The sequence below is a fragment of the Ranitomeya variabilis genome, chromosome 7, assembly GCF_051348905.1.
Source record: "Ranitomeya variabilis isolate aRanVar5 chromosome 7, aRanVar5.hap1, whole genome shotgun sequence".
NCBI classification, from domain to species: Eukaryota; Metazoa; Chordata; class Amphibia; order Anura; family Dendrobatidae; genus Ranitomeya; species Ranitomeya variabilis.
Window position 1 is genome coordinate 226,756,088 of NC_135238.1, and position 15,793 is coordinate 226,771,880.

Below are 15,793 nucleotides of genomic sequence, written 5' to 3' on the forward strand. Positions count from 1 at the left end.
TATACGGCCGGTCTGCAGCGTGATATACTGTCCGCACTGACATTTTGCCTCTTACTAAAAGGTTTGCATCTAAAACAGGAAATATTGTAGCGATGGTCCGGCCGGAGTATTTAGCGAATTACAGCCGTGAAGAAGCCCTTTATATTTTCTTCACATCGCAGCAGAATGCCCAGTGCTGGTTTTTTATGGAAAGCCCTGTCTGATGTACTTAATAAATTCTTAAGATTTGCAAAACGTTCAAAGTTGCTGCTTTTTCATAGAAGTTTCTACGAGATTTAGAAAGTGCGTGTTTTGTATGTTGTAATAAGAATCATAAATGTATTTAAAGGCTCTATGTAAAGAGATAAACTGTGGTTTTACATCACTCGCTCATTGCGCCCATGGGGAATGTAGACGCTGCCAGCTATTCCGAGCTATCGGCCGAGAGGGCATGTGATTTTCATAGGCAATAGGCCTCTCTGGCAATATGTCCATTTTTAATTTTTTTTCTGAAATCTGCTGTTGGGTGATCAGTGAATACCATCATACATACCAAATAGTAGCCCATGAAAATTGGGTTCCAGTGACTTACTTTGAATGTGTATGAGTCACTTAAATCCTTTGTGTTGACATAGAGTAAGGGATTTTTAACCCATTTTTTTTAGTTTTTGTACAAAGTTTTGTAAAAGTTTCCTGTCTGTCTCTTTTGGTATGTTTGGCAAATGATTGCATACAAATACTCATCTATCAATCACTCTTTGCTCCTCTTTCCCCCTGGTCGTGCCCCTGCCTTTTTCCTCTCCATCTCTTTTGTCACGTTTGGCATATGATTGCATGCAAATACTCATCTATAAATCACTTGCTGCTCCTCTGTCTCGCTGGCCATGCCCCTGCCTGTTTCCTCTCTGTCTCTTTTGGTATGTTTGGCAAATGATTGCATACAAATACTCATCTATCAATCACTCGTTGCTCTTCTGTCCTGCTGGCCATGCCCCTGCCTGTTTCCTCTCTGTCTCTTTTGGCATGTTTGGCATATGATTGCATGCAAATACTCATCTATCAATCACTCATTACTCCTCTGTCTCGCTGGTCATGCCCCTGCCTGTTTCCTCTCTGTCTCTTTTGGCATGTTTGGCATATGTTTGCATGCAAATATTCATCTATCAATCACTCATTGCTCCTCTGTCTCACTGGTCATGCCCCTGCCTGTTTCTTCTCTGTCTCTTTTGGCATGTTTGGCATAAGATTGCATGCAATTACTCACCTATCAATCACTCGTTGCTCCTCTGTCCCGCTGGTCATGCCCCCCACCAGTCTTTTCTCCTTTTCCAGCATCTTTGTCATGTGATTGTATGCATCCAACATTTTTACGCTGGTGGCAGATAAAGAGAGGAGACTGATGAGGGACATGTCCATTGTGACAGAGGTGCAGCAGGTGATCAAATGGTGAATATATGCTGCTATTTATTTTTTTACAATAACTGGGACAATTTGTAAACTTAAAGTATGGAGCAGAAAACCCTCTAACGGGAACCTGCCATACTGAAAAATGCAGTCAAATCTGCAGGCACCATGTTTTAGTCAGAAATGTTTTCAACAGTTTCGTATTTATTTATGAGAAAAGATTAAAGATAAGAATCAGTTATCACCTATTCAGGTCCGACTGCTGAGACCTATCCTGAACGGAGAATGAAGGATTTTGGTCCTCGGCATGCGCCCTACCGCTCATTTTCTATAGACTTCAGACTATCTCCAGCTGTTCAATAGAGTGTTCCCCATTAATTAATTTAAACCTCTGCTCATTCTAGGCTTGGGAGTCCAGTGGGCGGTCTTACATAGTGATTAACTGCTATCTCTGTATGTAGACTTATGCAGGGAAGGCTGTTAATAAGTAAGACCTCCCATTGGTCTCCTAAACACAAAATAGTCAGAGACATACCTGTATAATTTTCTCATTCCAAACAAATATATATTAATCTGCTGTATAACCAGCGGCCATTGTCGACATGACAGTTTGTCCTGGAATATTGAAAGTAAAGGGGTTGTCCTGTCCTAGGGTATAAGTGTGTAGTCACTCTAAAGCCGGGTCACACTTGCGAGTGAAATGCGAGAAACTTGTACTAGTCTTTCGCATCAATACCCGGCACTGCCGCCGGCATTCGGGACCGGAGCGTTCAGCTGCATATAAATACATGTAGCTGAACACTCAGGTCCCGAGTGCTGGCGGAAGTGCTGGGTATTGATGCGAGAGACTCGCGTGAGTTTCTCGCATTGCATTCGCAAGTGTGACCCCGGCCTAAGTGTCACTCTTTGTGACTGCAGATTTGTGAATCCTCACATCATGAGCACTGCACACTGTGAGGATTCTCCGGTTCTGGCAGGTATGCAATTTCCATTCTTCCGGCCACATTCCGGCTAGTCGTATCCAGCCTCACTTGTATTAAGAGAGGCTGCATGTGTCTAGTCGGTAAGTGACAGCATATATGCAAATCGCTTACTTGCAGTCATGCATCTGCTTCTCTCAGCGCTGGCAAAGAAGAGTTTTTACAATGCGCAGTGTGCACAATGTGAAGATTCCCAAGTCTGTGCCCTAAGACCGGGCAATGGACAAAGTTTAAAAGAAGCTGATTCTGAATCAGTAATTTTTTTGTTCAACGCCCATGAACACCCCACCCAAGCATAAAATGAAGGGGTCCACTTCGTAATATGTGCACAGTTAGTCCTCTTTGTGCATAAGCACGCAGCTTGCCGCCATTTGCAGAATTATGTTGGAGGAACCCAGTTTTATGAACGGATATTAATAATGTCATAGCTGTATCTAAATTTCCATTTTTTTCCTATGATTTTTTTTTTCTTGAGTCTTTGCCACCTTTTCCCCTATATTTGTATTTTTTCTTGTCTGCCCCACTTGTTGATTTCTATTTTTTCGGAATACAATCAGTAGGAAATCATCTTTTATCTTCTTCTTGGTCTTACACACAGGTTTCACGACTGAGCTAAAAAAAATATATAAATGTAAAGAGTTTCAAAACTAACGTTTTGATTTGATTTGATTTGTCGATTTCCGAGAGAGCGCTCATGCTGAATTTTAATTTCCTGCAGAGCCGAGCTTATACTCCTGCGAATCCGAAGTAAATCCTTGCGGAGACGATGCCTACTGCAATCAAACGAGCGCACCTGCTTTTTGTCACTGTAAGGCCGGCTTCCAAAGAAACTTCAAGAACAGGCAATGTGAAGGTAGGTGCTTCAGATCGCTTGTATAAAAAAAAATTCTGCGAGCTCGGATGGAAAAAAAAAGCAAAAAACCAAAAACGTGATTTCCATTCTAAACGCTATTGGTTTATTAGAGGGAAGGCTGCAGTCTGTCTTCGGGGACAAGTTAATTCTCCATGCGTAACCTAGGAAAAGAATCACATCACATAATGAAGAATTGCTGTAGCCAAAATATAGAGACGCCGCTTTACACATGAAAGGAATGAAAGAATTTAAGTCTTGCAGTGAATTAGCAATGCCAATTAATTAAACCAACATCATAAGATATTGAAGAATTTAATGACGACGTGCATTCCCGTCAATATTAACTCGTCTTTTTACATATACATATCGCGTTAATCCCTGGATGAATTCCTCAATGTATACAAGTAGGAAAAAAAAAGAAGTAATTTCTATACTCCTACATATCTTAAAGCAGCCGGTATTATCGCACAGAAGCAGGAATACGAGGATTTAAGTCGTGTTCTAGGAATTGTTTGTACGGAAAAATGCAAAATGGTCTTCAAAAGAGAAAAGCTAAAGAAGGTCGTGTGGTGGTAGCGCTGCTAATACAAGGGCTTCATTCAAAGAGTCAATCAGTGTTTTATCAGCAAGAGATTATCACTGCAGGACTAGATGTCTTGTGCTGGTTAGTCCCTCTAATCTGTGCAACCCGCCCCCATCACTGATTGGCAGCACGCTAACAGCGGACAAATGAAGCTGCCAATCAGCAGTGTGGGCGGGGTTATACACAGCTCAGCATTCTGAGCACTTCCACATCTACAGCAGAGAAAACAGGGATTCTCTCATAACTGCACCAAGCAGCCCAGTAAGTAATACATCGCTGGAGTCAGGCTCTCGTTGAATTTATTGTGGTAAAAAAGACCTGGAATTGTGATTGTCCTGGTCAGCCGGATTATTGAGACACCAAACATGCATCAATTTCTTTCTATTTAAATGATGAAAAAAATCAGTAGAGTGTAAAAAAATTTTTTACTTTGAGTCATAATTTTCTGAGACCCAAAACATTTGTTTTTTGCAGCTGATTGAGGAGTGATTTATTTTTTGTTCGGTGAGCTGATTTTTTTATGCCAATTTTGTGTACATATGATACTTTCATGGCTTATTAAATTTTTTTAAGGAGGTGAAGTGACCCCAAAAAAAGCAATTCTGGAGTTTTGATTTATATTTTCTCTTTATGGTGTTTACCAATCGGGTTAATGAATTCAACATTTCAATAGATCGGACTTTTCCAAATGCAACAATAACAACTGTGTTTTTTTCTGCTTTCTTTATTTTTAAGGAGGTAAAAGGGTGTCATTTTAATTTGTATACTTATAAAAATATTTCTGTATGTTTTAAAAACAGGGTTTTTTTTATTATTTTCTTTATAGGACTTGCATAAGTGTTTGTTTGATGCTATATACTGCAATATAATAATATTGTAGCATAAAGAGACAAAAAGGGCGGCACAGTGGTTAGCACAGCAGCCTTGCAGCGCTGGAGTCCTGGGTTCTAATCCCACCAAGGACAACATCTGCAAAGAGTTTGTATGTTCTCTCCGTGTTTGTGCAGATTCTCCTGTTTCCTCCCACATTCCAAAGACATACTGATAGGGAATTTAGATTGTGAGCCCCATCGTGGAAAGTGATGATAATGTGTGCAAACTGTAAAGCGCTGCGGAATATGTTAGCGCTATATAAAAATAAAGATTATTATTATTATCTCTGACTGCTATGGAGCTCAGCCTATCCTCAAGTGCAGACAAGCTTATTTTTGGTCCGAATGAGATCTGACGAAACATTGGATCGCACCTGGACCAATGTTAGTCTATGGAGTTGTGCACACGACAGTTTTTTTCTTCCTCGAACAGTGTCTGTAATCGGAAAAGATCGCAATATACCCAAGTTTGATCCGATATTTGTATCGCGCTCAGCCGTGTAAGTCAATAAGTGTATGGGGAACTTTAGACTGCACTCGGATGACATCTGAGTGCAGTCTGATTTACACAACCTCACACAATGGAGAAGATCACCCTGTGATCAAACTTTGATGAGAGTGAGGTCAAAGTGTCATTTACATAATTGGCTCAATTCTCTCTGATGAGAAGATCTACGACCACTTGCACCTGCCCTATGACTAAGCTTCACAAGAGGATTGAGATAGCAGTGACGGGGATCTTCAGTGTACCCTATCAATCCCTTTGATCATGCTGCAAGGGGTCGACAGGAAACAGAGCCTGTGGGCATCGGCGAGTGTGCCATTTAAATGCTGTTATCAGAGAGTGACAGCGGCATTTAACATCGGAGATTTAGTCTTTGTTCCCACGATGAGTTTTTGGTGAGTTTTTTACAATTTTGGAAACAATTGCAAGTAACCTATTTAATTTAATGGGTGCAGAAAATCTGCAACATCAAAAGCTCATCGAAAGCTCATCGTGGGAACATAGCCTTACAGAGAAAAATATACCTGACTGCAATTGTGTAGCAAGGCTTTGATGCCTGATGTCCACGATTAAGGTAGCAAGGCTCAGATGACTGGTTCCCCTTAATAAGAACCAACTCTAATTCGGGAACTAAAAAAAAACCGAGATGCAATAGGTTTTAGCCTAGGAGGCTAACAGAATTAAAGCAGAAGCAGTAAACCTTTCCTGTGGAAGGTTTTCTGTCCCATCAGATATCACCGTATAGTTTCCACTTTCTTTGAGACCTATAAAGACCATCTTGAACCCTTTTGAGAAGGTCATCTAGAAAAGTTTTTGAGTTCTTTAACTTGGAGCATGACCAAGTTAGGTCACTAATAACATTTCAAGAGTTTGAGTTGCGAAAAAATAGTCAACTTCAGCAAACATATCCGTGTATGAACCTTTTGTTTTAGTTCCTTCGACATGAAGAACAGCCGGTCATCTGCCACATCAAGAAGAAAAATGAACCTGGCCCCCTGACTGATTGGACGCCTAAGTGGAGTGTTTGGTTAGGTCATTTCCGTGACGTGAAGATCTATAGTGTAAATGTAAATCTGACCCGTCCCTCTCAGGGTTCAGCCTCATTGAGATTGTGGTAATTAGATTTTGTATGTGCCACTAATTCTTGCCGGCAGCCATAAAGGAAATCTAGCAATGTTAATTGGAAAAGGAGCCAAGAAGTTGACAAATCTAGACTATGTTCACATCACGCTTTGAATCTACGTTTCCAATTATTATGAGTTTTTTTCTTAATTAAAAACATATCTTAGGGTTAAACCTTGAATTTCTTTTTTTTCCAAAAAAGGACATTAAAGACATAAATAACTTTATGTTTCCATACGTTACCCAGTGACATCAATGTGAAAAATTTGTTTGCATCATATGTTTGTTTTTTGGAGGATAGGATAGCGTGGTGGGCTGCAAAATGCCGCCCCACATCCTAAAAAATATAAAAGAAGGTCAAGCATCATAAAAATTTTACTGTTTGAGACCATTTTGACCCTTAGGGTATGTGTCCACGTTCAGGAAACGCTGCGTTTTTGACGCAGCGCTGAGCCGCAGCGTCAAAAACGCAGCGTCCAGATGTTACAGCATAGTGGAGGGGATTTAATGAAATCCTGTCTCCACTGTGCATTAAAAAATGCATGCGTTTTTCCTGCAAAAACGCACATGCGTTGCGTTTTTTCAGAACGCAGCATGTTGCTACAATGAGCAAAACACGCAGGAACACCGCAGGTGACCTGCCAGTGACCTCAGGTGCATTTTTGGTCAGGATTTTACCTGCATAAAATCCTGACCAAAGCCTGAAGCAAACCTGACCATGGACACATACCCTTAAACACCAAGCTTATATTGCTGGTCAGTCCTGATGGAGCCCTAACTATGGGGACTTGTATTTTTTGCAAGATGAGATTTTTTTTTTAAATGGCACTGTTATACCTTACTAATTAAGTTTTATTAAAAAAAAGGTTCTCCAGGTCCAATTTTTAAAACAGGCTTGGATTGTTCTAAAATGACACAAGAAACCGTACTCACCTGCTCACCCCATCACTTTAGCGCAGCTTGCTCTGATGGTTTCTCCCTGGAGTTGTCCTGAGTGCTGTCCTTGTACTGTCCGTTTTTTCAGATGCAGCACTCGAACCAAAAATGGATCAATTTTTTTTTATCGGGTGTCATCTTAGTATCATTCTTTTTTTCTCATTTTTTTTTTTTTTTTTTTTTTAAGCCTGGTTAATAATGGAGAGGTGTCAATAAGACACCTATCCATTATTAATCCAATATTAATAAAGGGTTAAAGAAACACACACACACATTTGGAAAAAAGTATTTTAATGAAATACATACACATGGTGTTGTAATATCTTTATTATACGATCAATCCAATTGAAGACCCTTGTCACCTGAAACAAAGTTGAAATAAAAAAACAACAATATCCCATACCTTTCCGGCGACCAGTCATGTCCCACTCTGTAAATCCATCTGAAGGGGTTAAATATTTTTACAAGCAGGAGCCTGCTAATGCACCTGTTGCCCCTGCCTGTAAAAACTGGGGAATGAATGGAATGCAGGGGAACGTAGCATCGTAGACTTGCGTGTTATGATCCTTAGTGGCTGAGGATCACAGAATGAACTAGCTAAGTTACTGAACATAGAACGAGCTCTAGGGAGGTGGTAACTGGACTGACCGCAAAACCTGATCCTAACCAAACAAACTGAAGGTAGCCGGTGAACGTGCCTAAATTCCTGGACGTCTCGACGCAGCCTGAGAAACTTGCTACCCCTATAGAGAAAGTAAGACCTCACTTGCCTCAGAGAAATGACCCCAAAGATATAGTAAGCCCCCAACAAATATTAACGGTGAGGTAAGGGGAAAATACAAAACGTAGAAATGAAAACAGATTCAGCAAATGAGGCCCACTAATACTAGATAGCAGAAGACAGGCAGGGAACTGTGCAGTCAGTAAAAAAACCCTATACAAAATATCCACACTGAGAATACAAGAACCCCCACACCAACTAACGGTGTGAGGGGAGAAACTCAGCCCCCTAGAGCTACCAGCAAGCAAGGAAATCACATATTAGCAAGCTGGACAAGGACAAGTAAATAACCAAGAAACATATTGAACACTAATGAGCAAAAAATAACCAAACAGAAAACTTAGCTTCTCTTGGAGAGACTGATAGCGAAGGAATTCAGGAGGATCAAGATAGCACTGAATACATTGACAGCAGGCAAACACTGAAAGTCCAGGTGAGCTAAATAGGAAACCAGCTAACAGATAACAAGACAGCTGATCCGCCTCAGACCTGCAGAAAGACACAAAGAGCCACCAGAGGGAGCCCAAAGACAGCACTCACACAGTACCACTTGTGACCACAAGAGGGAGCCCAAAAACAGAGTTCACAACAGTACCCCCCCCTTGAGGAGGGGTCACCGAACCCTCATAAAAACCCCCAGGGCGATCAGGATGAGCCACATGGAAGGCATGAACCAAATCGGCTGCATGAACATCAGAGGCGACAACCCAGGAATCATCCTCCTGACCATAGCCCTTCCACTTAACCAAATACTGAAGCCTCCGTCTAGAAATACGAGAATCCAAGATCTTCTCCACCATGTACTCCAATTCGCCCTCAACCAGCACCAGGGCAGGGGGCTCAACAGAAGGAACCACAGGCACCACATACCTCCGCAACAAAGACCTATGGAACACGTTATGAATGGCAAACGACACTGGGAGGTCCAAACGAAATGACACCGGGTTAAGGATTTCCAAAATCTTATAAGGACCGATGAAGCGAGGCTTGAACTTAGGAGAGGAGACCTTCATAGGAACATACCGAGAAGACAGCCATACCAAATCCCCAACACGAAGTCGGGGACCCACACCGCGACGGCGGTTGGCAAAGCGCTGAGCCTTCTCCTGTGACAACTTCAAATTGTCCACCACATGGTTCCAAATCTGCTGCAACCTATCCACCACAGAATCCACCCCAGGACAGTCAGAAGGCTCAACCTGACCCGAGGAAAAACGAGGATGGAAACCAGAATTGCAGAAAAAAGGCGAAACCAAAGTAGCAGAACTAGCCCGATTATTAAGGGCAAACTCGGCCAATGGCAAAAAAGTCACCCAATCATCCTGATCAGCAGAAACAAAACATCTTAAATAAGTTTCCAAGGTCTGATTAGTTCGCTCAGTTTGGCCATTCGTCTGAGGATGGAATGCCGACGAAAAAGACAAATCAATGCCCATCTTAGCACAAAAGATCCGCCAAAATCTGGACACAAACTGGGATCCTCTGTCAGACACAATATTTTCAGGGATGCCGTGCAAGCGAACCACATTCTGAAAAAATAGAGGAACCAAATCGGAGGAGGAAGGCAACTTAGGCAAGGGCACCAAATGGACCATTTTGGAAAAACGATCACACACCACCCAGATGACAGACATTCTCTGAGAGACTGGAAGATCCAAAATAAAATCCATGGAAATGTGCGTCCAAGGCCTCTTCGGGACAGGCAAAGGCAAAAGCAAACCGCTGGCTCGAGAACAGCAAGGCTTAGCCCGAGCACAAATCCCACAGGACTGCACAAAGGAACGCACATCCCGCGACAAGGAAGGCCACCAGAAGGACCTAGCCACCAAATCTCTGGTACCAAAAATCCCAGGATGGCCTGCGAACACCGAAGAATGAACCTCAGAAATAACTCTGCTGGTCCATCTATCTGGGACAAACAGTCTCTCTGGTGGGCAACGGTCAGGTCTATCCGCCTGAAATTTCTGCAGCACTCGTCGCAAATCTGGGGAAATGGCAGACAAAATCACTCCCTCTCTGAGGATACCAGCCGGCTCTGAAACTCCTGGAGAGTCAGGCACAAAACTCCTAGAAAGAGCATCAGCCTTCACGTTCTTCGAACCAGGCAGGTACGAGACCACGAAATCGAAACGGGAGAAAAACAATGACCAACGAGCCTGTCTAGGATTCAGCCACTTGGCAGACTCGAGATAAATCAGATTTTTGTGATCAGTCAAGACTGTTGTGATTTTGCTTTTTGCTCCCTCTAGTGGTCATTAGTGATTTGACTCTGGAGCTTCTGTCTTTTCCTATATCCTCACCTGGGCCGTTAGTTCAGGGGCGTTGCTATTTAAGCTCCCTGGACCTTCAGTTCAATGCCTGGCATCGTTGAAATCAGAGCTAATCTGTTGTGCTCTTGTCCTATGATCCTGGTTCCTGTATTTCAAGCTAAGTCTGCTTACTTGCTTTTTGCTTTTGTTTAGTTTGGTATTTTTGTCCAGCTTGTTCCAATCTGTATCCTGACCTTTGCTGGAAGCTCTAGGGGGGCTGGTGTTCTCCCCACGGACCGTTAGACGGTTCGGGGGTTCTTGAATCTCCAGCGTGGATTTTTATAGGGTTTTTGTTGACCAGATAAGTTATCTTGCTATATTCTGCTATTAGTAAGCTGGCCTCTCTTTGCTGAACCTGGTTCATTTCTGTGTTTGTCATTTCCTCTTACCTCACCGTTATTATTTGTGGGGGCTTGTATCTTGCTTTGGGGTCCCTTTCTCTGGAGGCAAGAGAGGTCTTTGTTTTCTTCTCCTAGGGGTAGTTAGATTCTCCGGCTGGCGCGAGTCATCTAGCGATCACCGTAAGCATGATCCCCGGCTACTTCTAGTGTTGGCGTTAGGAGTAGCTATTTGGTCAACCCAGTTACCACAGCCCTATGAGCTGGATTTTTGAATATCGCAGACTTACACGTTCCTCTGAGACCCTGTCCACTGGGGTCATAACAGTATGCCAGGCCAGTATTAAATGTTTAATGCATTGCAGAAGTGGGATTATAAGAAAGAAAATTTTGAGTTTTTTTTTTCCCTCTCTCATTTTTTTTTTTTTTTCTTTTCCCCTTTACCTCAGAGTGGCTTAAGCTTGCTGCAGACATGAATGTCCAGACCTTGATTACAAGTGTGGACCAGCTTGCCGCTCGTGTGCAGGGTATACAAGATTATGTTACCAGAAATCCTAGGTCTGAACCCAAGATTCCGATTCCTGAACTGTTTTCAGGAGACCGATTTAAGTTTAGGAATTTCAGGAATAATTGTAAATTGTTTTTGTCCCTGAAACCTTGTTCGTCGGGAGACTCTGCTCAACAAGTAAAAATTGTTATTTCATTCTTACGGGGTGACCCTCAAGATTGGGCTTTTTCGTTGGCGCCAGGAGATCCGGCATTGGCTGATATTGATGCGTTTTTTCTGGCGCTCGGTTTACTTTATGAGGAACCCAATCTTGAGATTCAGGCAGAGAAAGCCTTGTTGGCTATGTCTCAGGGCCAGGACGAGGCTGAGGTGTATTGCCAAAAATTTCGGAAATGGTCCGTGCTGACACATTGGAACGAGTGTGCACTGGCCGCTAATTTTAGAAATGGCCTTTCTGAGGCCATTAAGAATGTTATGGTGGGTTTTCCCATTCCCACAGGTCTGAATGATACCATGTCCCTGGCTATTCAAATTGACCGGCGGTTGCGGGAGCGCAAAACCGCAAATTCCCTCATGTTGTTGTCTGAACAGACACCTGATGTGATGCAATGTGATAGAAAAACCGCAAATTCCCTCATGTTGTTGTCTGAACAGACACCTGATTTGATGCAATGTGATAGAATCCTGACTAGAAATGAGAGGAAAATTCATAGACGCCGGAATGGCTTGTGCTACTACTGTGGTGATTCTACACATGTTATCTCAGCATGCTCTAAACGTATATCTAAGGTTGTTAGTCCTGTCACCGTTGGTAATTTGCATCCTAAGTTTATTCTGTCTGTAACTTTGATTTGCTCACTGTCATCTTATCCTGTCATGGCGTTTGTAGATTCAGGTGCTGCCCTGAGTCTTATGGATCTCTCATTTGCTAAGCGCTGTGGTTTTATTCTTGAACCATTAGAAAATCCTATTCCTCTTAGGGGTATTGATGCTACGCCACTAGCAGAAAATAAACCGCAGTATTGGACACAGGTTACCATGTGCATGACTCCTGAACACCGCGAGGTGATACGTTTTCTCATTCTACATAAAATGCATGATTTGGTTGTTTTGGGGCTGCCATGGTTACAGACCCATAATCCAGTCCTTGACTGGAAGGCTATGTCAGTGTCTAGTTGGGGCTGTCGTGGTATTCATGAGGATTCCCTGCCTGTGTCTATTGCTTCTTCTACGCCTTCGGAAGTTCCGGAGTATTTGTCTGATTATCAGGATGTCTTTAGCGAGTCCAGGTCCAGTGCATTGCCTCCTCATAGGGAATGTGACTGTGCAATAGATTTGATTCCAGGCAGTAAATTTCCTAAGGGAAGATTGTTTAATCTGTCGATACCTGAACATACCGCTATGCGTTCATATATCAAGGAGTCTCTGGAGAAAGGACACATCCGTCCGTCTTCTTCCCCTCTTGGTGCGGGATTCTTTTTTGTGGCTAAAAGGGACGGATCTTTGAGGCCTTGTATTGACTATCGGCTTTTAACCCCTTCCCGACCCATGACGCCACATAGGCGTCATGAAAACCCGTGCCAATCCGACCCATGACGCCTATGTGGCGTCATGGAATGATCGCGTCCCTGCAGATCGGGTGAAGGGGTTAACTCCTATTTTACCCGATCTGCAGGGAGAGGGGGAGTGGTGCTTCAGCCCAGGGGGGGTGGCTTCACCCCCCCGTGGCTACGATCGCTCTGATTGGCTGTTGAAAGTGAAACTGCCAATCAGAGCGATTTGTAATATTTCACCTAAAAAACAGGTGAAATATTACAATCCAGCCATGGCCGATGCTGCAATATCATCGGCCATGGCTGGAAAACCTGAAGTGACCACCCCCCACCCCACCGATCGCCCCCCCACCGCTCCGTTATGGGGTCCGGTCCCCTCCGTCCTGTGCTCCACTGCCCCGTGCTCCTGCCCGCTCCCCCGTCCTGCTGTCCGCTCCCCCCGTCCTCCGATCACCCCCCCTGTGCTCAGATCCACCCCCCCACCACCCCTTCATACTTACCGATCCTCCCGGTGTCCGGCCGTCTCCTCGCTGGGCGCCGCCATCTTCCAAAATGGCGGGCGCATGCTCAGTACGCCCGCCGGCCGGCAGATTCCTTACAGGTACATTTTGATCGCTGTGGTAGGTTCTACCACAGCGATCAAAATAAAAAAAATAATAAATAAACCCCCCCCTTTATCACCCCCATAGATAGGGACAATAATAAAATAAAGAAAATATTTTTTTTTTTTTTCCCCACTGTGGTTAGGGTTAGAACTAGGGTTAGGGTTAGAACTAGGGTTAGGGTTACGGGTAGGGTTAGGGTTATGGCATGTGCGGATTTGGCAGCGGATCCGCAGCGGATCGGCCGCGGATCCGCAGCGGATCGGCCGCGGATCCGCAGCGGATCGGCCGCGGATCCGCAGCGGATCGGCCGCGGATCCGCAGCGGATTGGCCGCTGCGAATTCGTAGCAGTTTTCCATCAGGTTTACAGTACCGTGTACACCTATGGAAAACCAAATCCGCTGTGCCCATGGTGCGGAAAATTCCGTGCAGAAACGCTGCGTTGTATTTTCCACAGCATGTCAATTCTTTGTGCGGATTCCGCAGCGTTTTACACCTGTTCCTCAATAGGAATCCGCAGGTGAAATCCGCACAAAAAAACACTGGAAATCTGCTGTAAATCCGCAGGTAAAACGCAGTGCCTTTTACTTGCAGATTTTTCAAAAGTCGTGCGGAAAAATCTCACACGAATCCGCTACGTGGGCACATACCCTTAGGGTTAGGGTTGGAATTAGGGCTAGGGTTGGAATTAGGGTTACGGGTGTGTTGGGGTTAGGGTTGTGGTTAGGGGTGTGTTGGGGTTAGGGTTGGGATTAGGGTTATGGCTACAGTTGGGATTAGGATTAGGGGTGTGCTGGGGTTAGTGTTGAAGTTAGAAATCAGGGGTTTCCACTGTTAGGGCACATCAGGGGTCTCCAAACGCAACATGGCGCCACCATTGATTCCAGCCAATCTTGCATCCAAAAAGTCAAATGGTGCTCCCTCCCTTCCAAGCCCCGACGTGTGCCCAAACAGTGGTTTACCCCCACATTTGGGGTACCAGCGTACTCAGGACAAACAGGGCAACAACTGTTGGGGTCCAATTTCTCCTGTTACCCTTGCAAAAATAAAAAATTACTTGCTATGACATAATTTTTGAGGAAAGAAGAATTATTTTTTATTTTCACGGCTCTGCGTTGTAAACTTCTGTGAAGCACTTGGAGGTTGAACGTGCTCATCACACATCTAGATAAGTTCCTTGGGGGGTCTAGTTTCCAAAATGGGGTCACTTGTGGGGTGTTTCTACTGTTTAGGCACATCAGGGGCTCTGCAAATGCAACGTGACGCCCGCAGACCATTCCATCAAAGTCTGCATTTCAAATGTCACTACTTCCCTTCCGAGCCCTGACGTGTGCCCAAACAGTGGTTTACCCCCACATATGGGGTATCACTGTACTCACAACAAACTGGGCAACAAACATTGGGGCCCAATTTCTCCTGTTACCCTTGTGAAAATAAAAAATTGCTTGCTAAAACATCTTTTTTGAGGAAAGAAAAATGATTTTTTATTTTCACGGCTCTGCGTTGTAAACTTCTGTGAAGCACTTGGGGGTTGAATGTGCTAATCACACATCTAGATAAGTTCCTTGGGGGGTCTAGTTTCCAAAATGGGGTCACTTGTGGGGTGTTTCTACTGTTTAGGCACATCAGGGGCTCTGCAAATGCAACGTGACGCCCGCAGACCATTCCATCAAAGTCTGCATTTCAAATGTCACTACTTCCCTTCCGAGCCCTGACGTGTGCCCAAACAGTGGTTTACCCCACATATGGGGTATCACTGTACTTACAACAAACTGGGCAACAAACATTGGGGCCCAATTTCTCCTGTTACCCTTGTGAAAATAAAAAATTGCTTGCTAAAACATCTTTTTTGAGGAAAGAAAAATGATTTTTTATTTTCACGGCTCTGCGTTGTAAACTTCTGTGAAGCACTTGGGGGTTGAATGTGCTCATCACACATCTAGATAAGTTCCTTGGGGGGTCTAGTTTCCAAAATGGGGTCACTTGTGGGGTGTTTCTACTGTTTAGGCACATCAGGGGCTCTGCAAATGCAACGTGACGCCCGCAGACCATTCCATCAAAGTCTGCATTTCAAATGTCACTACTTCCATTCCGAGCCCTGACGTGCGCCCAAACAGTGGTTTACCCCCACATATGGGGTATCACTGTACTCACAACAAACTGGGCAACAAACATTGGGGCCCAATTTCTCCTGTTACCCTTGTGAAAATAAAAAATTGCTTGCTAAAACATCTTTTTTGAGGAAAGAAAAATGATTTTTTATTTTCACGGCTCTGCGTTGTAAACTTCTGTGAAGCACTTGGGGGTTGAATGTGCTCATCACACATCTAGATAAGTTCCTTGGGGGGTCTAGTTTCCAAAATGGGGTCACTTGTGGGGTGTTTCTACTGTTTAGGCACATCAGGGGCTCTGCAAATGCAACGTGACGCCCGCAGACCATTCCATCAAAGTCTGCATTTCAAATGTC

General features: G+C 43.9%; 1 protein-coding gene across 5 annotated transcripts in view; it reads left to right on the forward strand.

Annotated features, from left to right (window-relative positions):
• LRP1B (LDL receptor related protein 1B) overlaps positions 1-15,793 on the forward strand; it is a 1,636,337-nt gene that overhangs the window by 1,534,312 nt on the left and 86,232 nt on the right. For all 5 annotated transcript variants that reach the window (XM_077273024.1, XM_077273022.1, XM_077273019.1 and 2 more), the window contains exon 75: positions 3,082-3,216. In XM_077273024.1, the coding sequence (XP_077129139.1) occupies positions 3,082-3,216 (135 nt within the window). The remainder of the gene's footprint in view (positions 1-3,081; positions 3,217-15,793) is intronic.